This window comes from Canis lupus, chromosome 26, assembly GCF_003254725.2.
Source record: "Canis lupus dingo isolate Sandy chromosome 26, ASM325472v2, whole genome shotgun sequence".
NCBI classification, from domain to species: Eukaryota; Metazoa; Chordata; class Mammalia; order Carnivora; family Canidae; genus Canis; species Canis lupus.
The window spans coordinates 8,047,413-8,064,469 of NC_064268.1; the positions used below are offsets into that span (position 1 = coordinate 8,047,413).

Sequence of the window (17,057 nt, forward strand, 5' to 3'; positions counted from 1 at the left end):
GGGCAGAGTGCATTCAGGGCGTTCTCTCTCGTGACCTCCAAATCAGCAAGCAGCTCTATGGGAACTCCCGTCAGCACTACTGCACATTTCATGCTGACTCCTTCTCCATCTGTTAAGGCAAACCTGAGGGCAGAGAGGGCAGCATCAGGGGACCGGCCCAAGGTAACTGCCCGCTTCCGGGGAACTGGCCCGCCCCCCGGGTTCGCGGGCATCAGGTCCCGGACCCAGAGCATGTGCAAACCCGGGAGCTCGTGTGCCCGCCGCCGGGTGCACAGGCACTCTTGCCTGGCGTCGCGTGCAGAGCCCCCCCCACCCCCCCCGCCCGTGGCCTGTGCGCCCCGGGGCTCCCGCGAGACGCCCCGCAGGACCACACAAAAGACCCCACCCCAGGTCGGGCGTGCATTTCCTGTTCGAGCGGCGGCGGCGTGCAGCCACCCATGTGCATCCCGGGCGCGCGGGCCGGCGGGCCGTGGGGCACGCCCCCACGCAGTCCCAGTCCCCGCGCGCCGGCCGCGAGGGGCCGCCCTCGGCGGGCCCGCCCCCATGTCACCGCAGGCCGGGCTCCCTTTGTGTGCGGCCCCTGCGCCGCGGCCGCGCCATTGGCCCGCCGGCCCGGGGGGCCAGCCCCTTCCTGGCTCGCTTCATGCATATGCATGAGCGCCCCGGCCCTCCCCTCGTCGGCCCCTCCCCGCCCCCTCCCGCGCGGGCGTGCGAGGCGCGCGGCGCGGCTCCCTCCTCGCGGCAGCAGGCGCCCGAGCCGAGCCCGAGCCCGAGCCCGAGCCCGAGCCCGAGCCCGAGCCAGGGCGAGCCGAGCCTGCTCCGGGCGGCGGCGGCGGCGGCGGCGGCGGCGCCGCTCCAGCCATGTCAGCGCGCGCGAGCCTGGGCCCACCATGAGCCATGGCCATGTCCGTGAGCGCCGAGGACGACGACTATGAATCGGAGCCGGACCAGGTCGGCGGCCCGGGGTGGGGCTGAGGGAGGGATCCGCCCGCCCGCCCGCCCGCCCGCCGACCTCCCGGCCGACCGACCGACGCGCCCGGGGCGGCCGCGACGCCGCCGCCGCCGCCGCCGCCGCGATGAGGAGAAAGTTTTGCAGCCGCCGCCGGCGGGGCCGCCAGGGCCGGGCCGAGCGGGGCGCGGAGGAGCGCGGCAGGCCGGCGGCCGGCCCGGGCAGGGGGCGTGTGCGAGCGGCGGGGCGCGAGGGCGGCCGGCCGTGCGGCGGGGACAATGTGGGCCTCGCCGTCGGGCGGGCCCTGCGGGGCGCGGGCCGTGGCCCGAGAGCAAGTTGCGGGCGCGGGCGCGGGCGTCCAGGGCGCGCCTCGCCGTCCCCTCGCGCCCTCCGCGGCCCACGCGCGTGCCGGCCCCCCGGGCGCACCCGGACCTGCGGCCGCCGGCGCCTCCCTCCTTTCTCTTTGCAAAGTTGCACCGGGACCCTCGGCCTCTGGGCTGGAGGACGCCGCGGCCCGGGGCCCGTGGGCCCGACGGCCCGAGCTTTTGTCTGGGCGCCGCGCGCCCGCCGCCCGCCGCCCGCCGTGGGCAGACGGAGACAGGAAGGGCTGCGAGCCGCGGGCCGGCGCGGGGAATCCGGAACCGGCGAGTGCGCTCCGCCGCGGCGGGGCGGGAGGAAGCCGTGACCCCAGATGGCAGTGCGTGGCCTCAGTTGGATTCAGAAGAGAAAGCAACCTCTCCTGGGACCCGGGGGCAGAAATCTGTGTATAAAACAAAGCCGGGGTGTGTTTACGGCGTGAATTTACTCCGCGAAGATCCGTGTTTGGCAGCGGGGGAAGAAAGTTGGGGATTGACCGAGTATAATCTGCACAGTATTCGCAGCAGGACGCAGGCTAGGCAGACTTGTCCGAGGAATTAAGCGTCGGGTGGGTTGAGTTATCATGTGGGCACGGGACCAGGCGAATAAGGTGCTTATTTATAATCCTGGGTGCATTTCCTCGGTGGAATAAAGATGTTTTGGAATGTTCAGGCCGAGATGTAGGAACGTTTTTCTCCTCCATTAGGGGTGATTGAAGAAGCGCTGTATGTGCTGCACTTAAATTGTATGGCACATGTCATTAACTGTTTTAATCTAACAGACCAAGTTAAATTTTACTGTTTAGTTCCATTTTGTTGTTTTCCGAGTTTTGCTGGATGTCTTTCAGGTGCATGCCCCTTATGGTGTTCCTGAACCTCGCTGGTCTCCTAGATGGGATTAACCCAGAGTCAACTCAAGAGGTTTTGTCTTGGAACTTTTATCAAGTCAGTAGCACAGTGTGTGAATGGTTCTCAGTTCCTGCTTCTTGGTTCACACCAAATCTTGGCTTGAAACTTTTTCAGTTCAGTTTGATTCTACCTAATTAATCCCTGCCAGCAGTTTACCCTTCCTGCATCTGCTCATTCATAAGAAGACACTTGTACTCAACATTGACTCTTCTTTGGTGTTTCAGGATTGAGGTTCCTGTTACCTGCTTTGTTTTGTTTTGGTTTGTTTTGTTTTGTTTTAAGTTGGCCACACCCTGTGGCTTAGGGTAGATACAATCTTTGACAGAGTATGAGACAAGACTTCATGTGTCTCTGGGCTAAAAAACACGTTTTCAGGTCTGCCACTCCTGTGAGAGAGTTCCATCAGGAGAAGACCTGTACTCCCTGTAGCCACATTACATTCCTCCTCCACTCAGCAGTCAGCACTGTGTGGCACTTCTGGAGCTGTCAGTCAAGTTCTTGAGGTTCACCTTAAGATGATGAGTTCCACTCAGGTGTATTGAGATGACTCCTAAGGCAGGTCAACGGGCAGCAGGTTTTTCCCATATTCCCAATAGAGACGGTGGTTGTTAGCAAAGGACCCTGCATTTGCGGAAGCTCCAGGCTATGGCTCAGGGCCCCTTGCCTCCTCCTTCCCTTCCTCACTAGTTTCCCCAGCCTCAGGATTTCTCGGGCCTGATAACAGTGGCTTCCTCTAAGGATCTCAGAAGCACTTGTGATGTCCACGGGAGAGTGAGTCTCTGGGCTCTAGACCCCACTCTTCCGTGAAGTATCCTTCATGGAGGGGTGCCAGTCTTGGAGTATGAGTATGCAGGTGTGCTTAACTGCTGTTAAGTGACCAGTGGAGGCCCTATTGGAAAGTAACTAATCCCCAGTTACCCCCAGCAACTGCACCTAGCCCCTTACCACCACCCCTCATCAGAATTTTACCTGTTCTACTCTAAAATTCTGTGCATGTCTCTTGTCCCCACTTGAGGCCGGTGTCTCTTGTCCTTACCTGGGAAGCACTTCCTTAGGCCTGTCTGCCCCCTCCTTCCCACTGCAGCCTAGGTTTTCTCTGCTCCCAGTGTGGGATGGGAGCCAGTGGGTGGTGGTGGCGGCGGTGGCGGCAGCAGCGGCAGCAGCAGCAGCGGCGGTGGCAGCAGCAGCGGGGAGGAGACCCCTTGCATGCTCTTTGCCAGTGCTCACTCCTGGGTAGGCTGTCTCCTGTGGACTTCCATTTGCTTCACAGTGCAGGATGTGTCAGAAAATTGTTTAGCTGTTTTCAGTTTGAGGAGATACCCCTTAAAGAAGGGCTGTTCATGAGAATTCTTGTTGCATTTTGTTTTTCATTGTTTTTTAAACCTTGAAATGAAAATAGCTTTGTTCCTTTTTTTTTTTTTTTCTCCCAACAAAAGTGATTGTTGAGGCATCTGGGGGGGCTCAGTGGGTTTAGCATCTGACTCTTGATATCAACTCAGGTCTTGATCTCAGGGTCATGAGTTCAGGCCCTGCCTTGGGCTTCATGCCAGCTGTGGAGCCTACTTAAAATATAATAATGAAATAAAAGTGATTATTGTCTGTTTAAAAAAAATAAAAACAATTAGAAAACAATGAAGAGGAAAGTATCTCAGGAGTTTATGCAGCTGGGGCGCCTGGGTGGCTTAGTCGTTTGGGTGTCTGCTTTCAGCCCAGGTCTTGATCTCAGGGTCCTGGGATCAAGTCCCCATCATGGGGCAGGGGATGGGGCGGAGTCTGCTTCTCCCTTTTCCTTTGTCCCTCCATCCCACTTGTGTATATGCTCTCTCTTTTTCTCAAATAAAATCTTAAAAAAAAAAAGTTTATGTACCCATAACTAATGTGTTACTCATTATAGCTTATTGAAATTTAAGACTGAGAACCATAAACCTTCCTGAAATTTTATGTAAAGGTTTGTGACTGTGTGCATTTTTCTGGGAAAAGGTCCTTAGCTTTCCTCAAGTTCTCCAAAGGTCATCCCAAACCCTGGGTTTCTGGTAGCTCTTGTGTTTTTATTCTCTTGCTCCTTACCCTTAGTATATGAACAAATCAAAGCCATCACTGGAGTCTACAGGTGTGTATTAAGGGACCCCACATTGCTGTTAAAGTCCAGCTTTTCCTGGAGTGTCCATTATGCCTAAAGATTTGGGAGTAGATGAATGTTGAGATAAATCTGTGTTATGCAGTAGAATATAACATTAGCATGACAAAATAATTCCATACTGTTTGGGGGGTGATGGCTACCCCTTGTGGGGCTAAGTATCAGTGTGCTGCTGTTGGGAGTAGCTTCTTGGGAACTGCAGCCATGTTTCACTGTTTTTCTCACTCATCTTGACAGTCGTCCGTTCTTGAAACTCTTCCCTGGTTCAGGGAAATGACACAACCTCCTGCTGTTCTGCCTGCCTTTCTGGCCGTTCCTCCACAGGTTGGTCTTTCACACTAGCCTTTGAATATTTGTAGTCTTGAATGTAGTAGTGTCTAGGACCCCCTTTTCACTCTGCCTTTTCTGCCTGGACAACCTCATGGACTTCACTAATTTGATGGTATGTGATGCTGACTCCTGATTGTGGCCGGCCGTGTTCCCTCCTGGCCACCTTCCTTGAATGTCCCATTGGCCCCTCAGATTTTGTGTGTCCACGATGGAGTCTTTGATCTCTCTCTCCTCCCTCTCCTAAGCCCCTTGTTCTTCTGTTGCTGAAACCAGAAACCTCAGAGCTTTTCAGGACTTCCCGCCTGTGTACCCCATGTTCAGGGAGCCTCTTGGGTCTGCTTCTGAAACATCTCCTGAATCATCCCCTCCTTGTCAACCCATGTGTGTGTGCCTTCATCATCTTCAACCTGGGCTACTGTAGTATACTCATCTCCTCTCCCTGCCTTTCATCTTGCTTATTACCCCCCAAAATTTTTACACACTTGCCAGAATGTGATCATGTTGCTCCTGAATGTAAAGTCCTTTACCTCCCCTTTACAGGGGACACCACTTCTGTGCCCTATGAGGCCCTGGAGGATTAGGCTCCTGCCATCTCAAAGACTCTCTTCCAGTAGCCATATCAGGCTACTGCATGTGTTACGTAGTTTCACATCTCTATCTTATTACTCTTCCTTCTGACTAGAATATCTCCTCCCTACCCCACCCCTATTCCTGGCCTGCATAGGCCTATTCTCCCTTAAGACCCTTAGTCACCACCTCCTGTGTCTGTGACCCTCTTCCCAACCTCACCTCCCAGTGAGATGAGGCATTTCTTCTGGGTCGCACGCCAGGATTCAGGCTTTAGAGCCCCTGCCCAGGCTTGTATCATGGCTTCTTGTTCCCTGGCCATATGACATTAGGCAGATGACTTGACTCTGCTCTGCTGTTTCCTCACTTCTGAATGGAGAGAATTTGTTTTAGAGATTACTGATACAAATATTGAAAAGAGTCAATAAGTGTTACTTTTAATATCATTATCATCATCACTATCACCTTGCATTTCATTTACATGGTTGTCTGTCATTCTCCCCCTGGATTGTAATGCCTTTGAGAGTATGGAACACATCTTACTCGTCTCTGTAGTCCCAGCACCTAGCATTGAATCTGACACATAGTTCTCAGCCAGAAAACACTTGGGTAGGCAGGTGGGTGAATGTGTGACTCATTAATGAATGAGTCTCCAGTGCAGATTACATGCTCTGTTGGCTATTGAAGTTGAGTATCTTTTCATGTGCTTATTCCCCATTTGTATACATGGGGTTTTGTGGTTTTGTTTTGTTTTGTTTTGGAAGGGGGGGGGCAGAGGGAGAGGAAGAAAGAGAATCTTAAGCAGCCTCCATACCTAGCATAGAGCCTGCCATGAGGCTCAGTCTCACAACCCTCAGATGGAGACCTGAGCTGAAATCAAGAGTTGGAGGCTTGACCAACTAAGCCACTCAGGTGCCCCTGTATATATGTTTTTGAAGAAATTCCTTTTTAAATCCTTTGTCCATTTTCAAATTGGAATATTTGTCTTTTCCTTGTTTAGTTCTTAGAGTTCTTTATATATTCTAAGTACTAGTCCCTTACCAGATATATTATTTGCAATATGTTCTCCCATTCTCTGGGTTTTTCACCTGATTGTGCCCATTTTAAGCTAAAAACAGAAGTTTTTAGTTTTGAAGTCTAGTTTATCTGTTTTGTTGCCTGTGCTTTTGGTGTCATGTTCAAGAAATCATTGCCTAATTCAAGGTTATGAAGGTTTACCCTTATGTTCTAAGAGGGTAGAATTTTAGCTCTTACACTTAGGTCTTTGATCCACGTTTGAGATAATTTTTGCATACAGTGTGAGGTAAGGGTTCAACGAAATTCTTTTTTTTTTTTTTTTAACTTCATTCTTTTTGCATGTCCCTGCACCATTTGTTGGAAAGACTATTCTTTCCCACTACTAAGTTGTCTTAACACACTTGTTGAAAATCACTTGGTCATTGAAAATTGTTTGGCCATAAATATTATAAGGGTGTATTTCTGGACTCTCAGTTCCATTGATCAGTATGTCCTTATGCCAGTACCACATGGTCTTGTTTATTGTAGCTTTGTTGTAAGCTTTGAGATCAGAAAGTACTAAGCCTCCAACTTGTTCTTCATTTTCAAGATCTTTGTGGCCTTTTCCAGGTCTCTGTCATTTCCACATGAATATCAGGATTGGCTTGTTGATTTCTACAGAAAACCAGCTGGGACTTTGATAGAGATTGCATTGAATTTATCGGTCAGTTTGGGGAGTATTGCCATCCTGACAATATTTTTTTTTTTCAGTCCATGAACATGGGATGTCTTTTCATTGATTTAGGTTACTGCAAGTAATTTTAATCCTAGTGTTTTAGAGATGAAGGATCAAAGAGGTTCTGCCCATGAATATTCAGGAGAAGAGTATCTGATGTATAGGAAGCACTCCATAAATATTTGTGGAATGAATGAAAGAACTGCAGTCATAGTGTTCTCTTAAAGGAAGATGCTTAGGAGTAGCTGGTGGAGAAGAGATACTGGAATACTATGGTTTCGGGGTGGGGGGGAGCGCATGTGGACTGTAGATTTCCTGAACAGGTGGAGCTGGGCTGATCTAATCAACAAGTAGCCTTGGGATTGAAAAGGCTGGTTTGTAAGTGAAAGTCAGTGGATGTCATCATTCCCTTTTGCTGAGAAGAATAGTTCGTGCTGAAATTAACAAAGACTCATTCTGGGTTACTTGAACAAATAGAGGTGAAGATAGGATAGAGTGGAATTTAGAATTGGGTTTTGAGGGGATCCCTGGGTGGCTCAGCAGTTTGGGGCCTGCCTTCAGCTCGGGGCGTGATCCTGGACACCCAGGATCGAGTTCTGCGTCGGGCTCCCTGCATGGAGCCTGCTTCTCCCTCTGCCTATGTCTCTGCCTCTCTCTCTCTCTCTGTGTGACTATCATAAATAAATAAAAATTAAAAAAAAATAAAGATTTTTTATTTATTTATTCATGAGAGACACACACAGAGAGAGAGGCAGAGACACAGGCAGAGGGAAAAGCAGGCTCCATGCACCGGGAGCCCGACGTGGAATTCGATCCCAGGTCTCCAGGATCACGCCCCGGGCCAAAGGCAGGCGCTAAACCGCTGTGCCAAAAAAAAAAAAAAAAAAAAGAATTGGGTTTTGAACCTTTAGATATCATGCAGAAGAGATTAGGACAGAAGCTTCATGCCAGAATGATAGGGCTTTGGCTTGTTTACCTTAATAGAGACCCTCCAGTGTCTTTCTCACCTGTTGATTTTTCTGGGTGATCTGTCTTAGGATCCTGCATTTCCAGTGTTGCTCAGTTGACTTCTGACAAGCCTGCTGGCGCCCACTTCCCACAAAAGCTGGCCATGAGGCTGCAGGCAGCAGCGGCTTCTCTAGCTTGACTTGGCAGCCAGCTAGAGAGGGCCTGAATCAAGGTCTTCAGAAACAGGGCTTTCTCACACCTCTTCCAGGATGTTGTCTGTCATTTGCTCTGTCATATTCCAGGATGTCTAAGCTGCCATTGGGATCCAGGAGGGAAAAGTGCTTCTCTGGGTGGGAATATGCTTTAGAAAGCACTGGAAGGTAGGCTTGTTTCATAGTTGCACATGTGCTCTGTGACATTGCCTGGATCGCCCCAGTGTTTTACTTCAGAGAGACAGTGTCCTCGTGGCCAGTAACAACAGAGGTACCCAGTGGCTATTTATACCTGACGTTCCTGAGTGGGAGGAGAGTTGTGTTTGGACTCTAGGAATTTTTTGCTGTCCTTCACCAAAGCAGCTAGTCCTTAGACTCTCCTGCTCTGGGAGTGGGGGTGCGGGTCAGAGTTTGAGCCCCTCATCTGTGGCTTGTCCTTGGAGGCTGGACTGCACTGCCCTCTCTGTACCAGACTTGAGGCTTAGAATCCTCCAGGTCGTTGCCAGTTTGAGGGATTGGAGGAGTGAGTTGCTTCTAGGACCTGTGCTCTCTCTCTACAGGGGTAAAATTGGATTCGTGAGCTGTGAAAAGAGGGAAAAGCCTTCTTGGTTTCCATTTCGCTGAAAGTGAATGTGCTTCTCTGTGCCTTTTTCCGGCACCTGTCCTGCTATGGGCACGAACCGTGGACGCACTCCAGGGGTGTGTGCTCCCGTCCCGTGGACTCCCACCCTGCTGCGCTTGCTCATCTGCTCTGGGTTATGGTGTTCAAGGCACTTTTTGGGTGTATGCTCATCCTCTGCTGGCTCTGTTATCTAGGGCAAGTCACTTAACGTCCAGTCTCTTCATCTGAGAAATGATGGCTCTCACAGGGTTATTGTTGGGAAAATAAGGTCCTATCATATATAGAATGATCACAGTTGTAGGCAGTCAGTAAATATCCACCGTCGTTGTCAGCCTCCTCATCGGCTGCTTCCACCTGGCACATTTGCTGCACTTCGGTCAGCTGCTTAGTGTTCAGGCCCGTGGCCCCTACATACCATTCTCAACTCCAAAAGCTCTGAAAACTACTTTTTTTTTAAGCTACTCATCTGGCAGCAGTATCTGACATGAATGGATGCATGTAATTTATCCCACTTCCGATGTTAAGGACTGCTAAGCTCCTCCTATGTGTGACAAGAGGTGCCCCAGATCTCACTGGGGGGCAGCATAAGGACTGGTGGGAGGGGGCTGTGAGACCTTCACTGCTGGAAGAGAGTGGCTTGCGTGGGAGCTGTCCCTTTGCCGACGCAGCTGGTGGTGTACAGACCAACCTATGGGCCTCCTTGGGAACACGGCCACTGGCCAGGCCACCCTACAGCTGAGGATGGGCCTGAGTGTGGAGTGGCTCTGTGGGAGAAGTGGGATCGGGGTAGGGTCTTGAGGACTGACAGGCCACTGGAGCCAGGTCTCCTGTCTCCCTTTCCTCTGGAATTCAGAGCTAGTTGAATGGGATAAAGGTCCAGGGTAGCAGTGCTTCCTGAGGTGAGCACTTCAGATGCTTTGCAGTTCCTTTGAGTGTTGGCAGGCTGCTAGGAAGATAAATTGAGGGAAGGATCCACCTAGGTGTCAATACCAAAGGGGGGTGGTGGTATGGAGTGTGAGATTTTCAGCTCTCTGCAGGGACCACTGCACTGCAGAAAAAATGGTTAATGGCGAGGCTTTATTCACAGGTGGGCTGTGTTTCTTCCTGGTGTGGTTCTGTGATCTCGATAACCCCTGTGATGTTGGGGGGAGGGGTCTCTGGAGGGAGGACCCTTTGCACTGTTGTGATACATAGTCACCACATTTCTGGACCCTCGAGCTGAGAAGAGGAGGGGATTTTGTTAGGGATCCAAGTGTGGGAAGCAAGTAAAAGGCTGGGACTGGACTTGAGATTAATTGGCTGCAAAGGGTCTATAAGCATTAGATGCCAATTTGATCAGATAGTTTTGGGGTAAGGAGTGTGTCTCCCTCATCAATGAACCATTTTTCAGCAAACTCCTGTTACTTGGAAAGATGCTTCAGGCAGCACACTACCACCCTGGTCCCTCCCACTGCCGGTCCCTGTACACTGGAGACCTCAGCAGACAGTGTCCTCCAGCAACTGGCCTGGGAGCTCCCCCACAGATCCTGGTTTGCAAGGGGCTCTGAGGCTGCTGGCCCAGAGAGCAGGACCTGTGGCTGGCTGGTTTGGTTTTGTGTTTTGCACTGCCCTTGCGTTCATCGTCCTTTTCTCTGCTTTCTTCAGAGTCACAGGGAGTGAAGCATTTGGAGCCCATGTAGAGAACTCAGAAGTCAAGGCTCCTTAGGGTGAATGTCTCATTCTGCCAGGGTTTGTTTGGTTTATTGAGCACATCCTATGTGCCAGGTCATCCTGTTAGAGGATAGCGGTGACAAGATAGTCTTGATACCTGCCTTCCTGAGCTCTCTGTCTCAAAGTGAAGGCTCCTGAGAAATACTGCCCGTGGGAGGTGCCCTGCCGAACACAGGCCAGGGAGGGCTGTCAGAAGACTGGGGCCTGCAAATTGAATAGGTCTTACCCAACTGGAGTAGGAAAGGAGTTTGTGTTCCTGGCAGAGGGGACAGAGTCTTCCATGTGGCTGTGTATGGCCTCTCCAGGGAAATAGAACCTGGCTGGAGGCAGGCAGGGGCCTGTGCTGAGACGTGGTGGCCGTGGAAGGGTCTTGAACCAGGACTTGCTCTCAGAAGCAGGGTGTCCTCTGTTCACTTGCTGGGGCTGCCATGATGAAGTACCCAAAACTGGGGCGCTTAAAACAACAGAAACTTATTCTCTCACAGTTCTGAAGGCCAGAAGTCTGAAATCAAGGTGCTGACAGGATTGTCCTCTCTCTGAAGACTCTAGGGGAGGATCATGCCTTGTCTCTTCCAGCCTCTGGTGGCTACCAGCTTCCTTGGCTTAAAGACACTCCAGTCACATGGCCATCTCCTTCCTGTACCTCCACACTTACTCTCTCTGTGCCTGTGTCCAAATTTCCCCTTTCGTGAGGACACCAGTCCTATTGGATTAGGGCCCACCCTAATAACTTTAATTGGATCACCTCTGTAAAAGCCCTGTTTTTAAATAAAGTCACCGTCTGAGGTCCTTGGGTTGGGACCTGAGCAGATCAGCTCTGGACACCCCACACTGGGGGTCTGGCCAGGCCCGTGGCCCATCTCACCCGTCCTGTGTGCTCTCCTGCAGAACCGGGCGGTAGGTCGGCCCAAGGGGAAGCTGGGCCCAGCCTCTGCCGTGAAGTTGGCCGCCAACCGGACAACGGCGGGAGCTCGCCGGCGCCGGACGCGATGCCGCAAGTGCGAGGCCTGCCTGCGGACCGAGTGTGGAGAGTGCCACTTCTGCAAGGACATGAAGAAGTTCGGGGGCCCCGGGCGGATGAAGCAGAGCTGCATCATGCGACAGTGCATCGCGGTGAGTGTGGTGGGCATGAACTCTCCAGAGATGCCCTGGGGGCAGAGTAGGGGTGGCCACACTGCCTTCCTCTGGTTGCACCCTGGCCCTCTCTGAAGCCAGACCCCACCTCCCTGGCTTGTCTTTCTGCTTGTTAGTCTGTCTGGTCTCTCCCTTAAAGAGAATGTTCCAGATGCAGAATCCTTTAAGTGATGCTCTCTTGTGGAGAGAAAAGGGACTGTGACCAGTGCTGTTTCAGATTTCACATTGCAGGATGTGGGGGCATACTTACTGCACCAGGCTCCTTTTTCTTCATAGGCTGTTGGGGTTAAAGACTCCTTCCCTCCCTGGATGACTGAGTACTTTGAAGTCTCTGCCATTAAAGATGTCAGCCTGTCCTGTCTGTGACCCCATTGCCAGCATTTACGGTCCAGTTCATGATGGTTCTAGGCCCTCCCTTCCTTCCTATCCTGCTTTCAAAGTCAGAGGTCCTGGTGGAAGGTCAGTGCCCCTCCTGAGGGGGCTGCCCCAGATGAAGAGGATTGATTTATGGTGCTTCGGAGCTAGGCTGCTAGAGAGCTCGGCCAGCCCCTTGGCTATCTCACTGCCCCAGCCCCACTCCAAGACAGGGCCAGTGCACACAGGCTCTGGCAACTGGGCACAGCCCCAGGTTCAGTCCGTGTGTCTGTCCAACACACACATTGCCTTTCCGCAGGGTGCTGCTCCCAGGCCCCGAGGTCCTCCCTGTGGGAACAGTGATCTCTGCTCCTGTGGGAAAGCAGGCTGGGCAGGAGGGACAGGATTCCTGGGTGAGCTCCTCCGAAGGCTCAGCCTGGCATGGGGCACATCCTTCTCTTTGGGTGCTTTTCCTCCTCTGAGCCCAGGGTCACTTTCCCCTTCTTCCTCTGCACGTACTATGTGAGTTTTTGTTTTAGTTTAGTGGTTTTTGGTTTTTGATTTTTTTATTATGGTCAAAAACACAACAGAATTTTAACCATTTTCAAATGTCCAGTGCAGAGTGCAGTCATATTACATATACCCCCATTGTTGTGCAAGCTGATCTCTGGAGCCTTTTCATCTTGCCAAATGGAAACCCTATCTCCATCGAACAACCCCATTTTCTCTCCCTCAGCCCCTGGCAACCACCTTTCTACTTTCTGAGGTGGCTGCTTTAGATACCTCATAGAAGTGGTGTTTCTCCTGCGACTGGCTTATTTCACTGAGCATAACCTTCTCAAGGTTCATCTGTATTGTAGCAGGGATCAGGATTTCCTTTTTTTTTTTTTTTTTTTTTTTTAATTAGTAAACTCTGTGCCCAACGTGGGGCTTAAATTCATGATCCCAAGATAAGGAGTTGCATACTCTACCAACTGACCCAGCCAGGATTTCCTTCTTTTGAAGACTGATAAGGGGCACCTGGGTGGCTCAGTGGGTTAAGCGTCTGTTTTCAGCTCAGGTCATGATCTCAGGGTCTTGGGATGGAACTGTGCATTGGGGGCAGGCTCAGCAGGTGGCCTGTTTCTCCATCTGCCCTTCACCTTGCTCCAGTCTTTCTCAAATAAATAAAATCTTTTTTTTTTTTTTAAGATTTTATTTATTTATTCATGAGAGACACAGAGAGAGGCAGAGACACAGGCAGAGACAGAAGCAGGCTCCATGCAGGGAGCCCAATGTGGGACTTGATCCCAGGATCACAACCCTCACTAGCTGAAGGCAGATGCTCAACCATTGAGCCACCCAGGCATCCCTCAAATAAATAAAATCTTAAAAAAAAAAATGAATGAATGATATTCCACCATTTGCATATGGTACATTTTCTTTACCTGTTCCTCTTTTGATGGACATTAGTTGCTTCCACCTCTTGGCTTTATGAATAATGATGCTGTGAACATGGGGCGGGGGGTGGTGGTGATGCCCAGCATCTCTTTGAGATCCTGTTTTGAATTATTTTGGATATATACCCAGAAGTAGAATTGCTGGATCATATGGTACCTCTACCTTTTAAAAGATTTTATTTATTTGTTTGAGAGGGATAGAGATCATATGTGTATATGCGCACATGAGTATGGGAAGAGGAGAGAATCTCAAGCAGGCTCTGTGGCAAACGTGGAACCCATCGTCTAGGGGCTTGACCTTATGACTCTGAGATCATGACCTGAGCTGAAATCAAGAGTCGGGTGCTTACCTAACCCTAACCCAACTGAGCCACCCTGGTGCCCCAGTAGCTCTATTTTTAATTGTTTTGGGGATCACCATACTGTTTTCCATAGAGGTTGCTCCACCTTAAATTCCCACCAGCAGTACACAAGGGTTCCATTTTCTCTACATCCTGCCAATACTTGTGATTTACTGTTTTTTTTTTTTTTTGATGCTGGTTACCCGAATGGATGTGAGGTGTTACTTTGATGTGGTTTTCATCTGCACTTGCCTGATGATTGCTGATGGTGAGCATCATTCAAATGTTTGCTGGCCATGGCTTCTTTGGAGCAATATCTGTTTAAGTCCTTTGTCCATTTTTAATTTGGGTTGTTTTTGTTTTTGTTGAGTTGGAGTTCTTCATGTGTTCCACATATTAGCCCCTCATCACATACACAGTTTCTAAATATTTGCTTCCATTCCATAGGTTGTCTTTTCACTCTGTGGATTGCTTCCTCTGCTGTACAGTTTTTGTTTCATTGCTTGTGTTTTTGTTACTTGTATCCAGGTCATTTCAGTGAGTTTCAGGAAATGTGGGAGTCCTCTTGAAATGTTGTCTCTAAACATGCCTATATATATATATATATCCCCTGCCCCCTGGAGTGAGGGTCCACGTGACCCACTGCATTCTGTCAGGATTTGAGAGGTTGTCTATAGGGACTGTTGGTCTTGAGAACAGTGTCACCTAAAAGCTGGCACAGGGCCGTGACCCAGCGCTGTCTCTTGCTCTTCAGCCTTGCTCTGCCCCTGCCCATGTTCTAGGCCCAGCTGTGGGACCCGTCTCTGCTGTCACCTGTGCTTTGCAGCTCTGGTGCCTAGTTCAATGTCTGCCACAGTGTGACTGTTGATTGAAGGAAACCTCACTTTTGCATGTCTTTCTCCAACCTGATGGGGCTTCTGGAACTTATAGTCAGTGTAGACTTGGCCTGACCCTCAGCATCCTTCTTAACTCTTCTAACCTTTCCACTTTGTTGTGGCTCTTCCTGCCATGGTTTACCCACCTCTGGCACATGCAAGCCACCTCTCTTCCCTTTCCAGGCCCTTCTGTCTTGATGTCCCACAATCGATCTCTCCCCATGATCAGCCTTCCCTTTGCTCCTCTTTGAAAAGCTTCATCCCTCACACTGTCTAGCTCTGTCTCCCTGCTGGCTTGGGCCTGGGTTCCCCTCCTGAGTCTACGCAGTGGCTTTGCCTGTGGTTCTGCCTGACGATTTCAGAGTCTGTCCCCTACCCTGGCCCACTCCATCATAGATCATCTTCTGGCCAGCAGGTGCTCCCCACCCAGTACCCCCAGCTCTGGGCTTCCTGTGCTCCTCTGCCCCAGGTGCTCCCCGTTGCTGAATTCCTCTGGCTCTTGCTTCTGTGTCCCTTTCCACTTGGGTTGGAGATCCTTTTTCCTATTCCTACTCCCTACTTCTCTCTGCCTATAGAAGCCCAAATACCCTCTCCTGGGAGTCCTCCAGAAATCAGCCACTTGCTGTTTCCCATTGCACTTGGCACATGACTTTCCCATGTCTTCCTAGGATGTCAGCATGTTCTGCCTCCGAAACAGCTCGAGGGAGCAGCTGCCTTCCTCGTTACGGTTGCCCCCCTTTGGTTGCTTGCTTCAGGCTTTAGCCGATGTTTATTAAGTATTTGTTGAACAAATGATGGCTCTTTTGCCTTGAGTATTCTATTTATTTGAATTCAAATATTTGAGCCACTTTATAGACTTTTCACTTATTAGTGGAGCATATATCTTATTTGAAGCTCTTCTAATTCAGTGTAAAAAAAAAAAAAAGTATGTTTCTCTGGATTCCAGGTACTGAGGTGTGCATAAGGGGAAGAGTGAGTGTCCACAAGGTGTTTATAGTCTAATTCATCAGTTCTCAAACGTGGTCCTGAGAACTCCTGAAAATTATGAGTACCTGGAAGAGCTTTGTTTATATGGGTTATTTATTTTTATTACTTGTATTCAAAATTAAAATGGGGAAGTTTAAAAAATACTTTGAATTCATTTGAAAAAATAAACCCACTACACGTTAACAAAAATAACATTTTTATGAGAAATAACTACATCTTCCAAAATAAAAATGATTAGGAAGAATGCATTGTTTTATATTTTTGTGAATCTCTTCTTTTATGTGGGTTCATTAGACAAGACCTGCGTTTTCATTTATGTGTGTGTCTGCATTCTGTCGCAATACCTTGTTTTGGAAGAACTATGTGAGGAAACTGGCTTCACACAGATCTGTAGTTGGAAAAGGGAGAGAGGATTTTCATAGTCTTTTCAGGTAGTGGTGGATATCTCTGATACTCTGCTGGTACTCAACAGGTGACAGTTTCTTAAAGGTTAGTTGCAATGTGGAATCTGAAACTGTATCAATGAACTTTTCATAGTGTTACATTAAAATTCATTAGTCTTTCTTGCCCCTGGAAAAGTTTATTTGCTCATGCATGATGTTACAACATCATGCATTGGTTATTTGAAAAATACTGGCTCACTGAGTTATACAGATTTTCCAAATATGGGCACACAGTGTTATACAATGTAAAAAAATAAGGGGGGGGGGGTAATAACCACATTTGTTAACACTACTACCACCAGTCTCCTGAGAGCTAAGTCTTTAAGGAAGCTGTCCAGTTCATGGTGACTAATATAAGTTTTCCAAAATTCTAATTTCTATTTTAAATTTTGAATTTTATCATTTATAACAAATGCTTTACATTCGTTTTTCTGGAAGTGACTGGCTCATTTCATTTTGGTCTTTGAGAAATCTACCAATACTCTTTTTATTTTCTTTTTAATCAGTTATTCTGTCAAGTAGAATGATGTTCTATGGAGAAAATAACCAAGTCAGATCACAGCTTAGTCACGAGTGCCTTTCCTTTAGATAACCATCGTCCTTTGGTATGCAGCAATAGTGCTTTATGTGTACTTCCTATTTTGTCATACAGAACGTTCAAAGGATACGTACTAAAATAAAAAAATTTTTTAAATTAAAAGGTTATATACTCTTGGGCCAAAGTTTTAATAAAATTAGTTTTTTTCTGCTTTGCCAAAGACCTTTCTTGGTGCAACCTGGTGATCTTTGTCACAAATGTGTGGCAGTGACAAACTCTGTGCTGCCCTGACCAGTGCCAGCAGTTGTACTCACCAGAGCAAATGTCAACATAGTTGGAAAAGGCAGATAACATCTTAGTGTTCCTCTGACTGTGCTTTTGACCCCGCAGACCTCCCTGTAAAGGTGGTGGGGCCTGTGCTGTGATAGCGCTGGTGACGCGCAGCCTTGTTTCCCCACCCCCACCCCCACCCCA

General features: G+C 49.5%; 1 protein-coding gene across 1 annotated transcript in view; it reads left to right on the plus strand.

The window, feature by feature from the left end:
* The window catches only part of KDM2B (lysine demethylase 2B), a 120,286-nt gene that overhangs the window by 89,370 nt on the left and 13,859 nt on the right, over positions 1–17,057 (plus strand). The window contains 1 exon segment of the mRNA XM_025473845.3: positions 11,361–11,585. Coding sequence (XP_025329630.1) covers positions 11,361–11,585 — 225 coding nt within the window.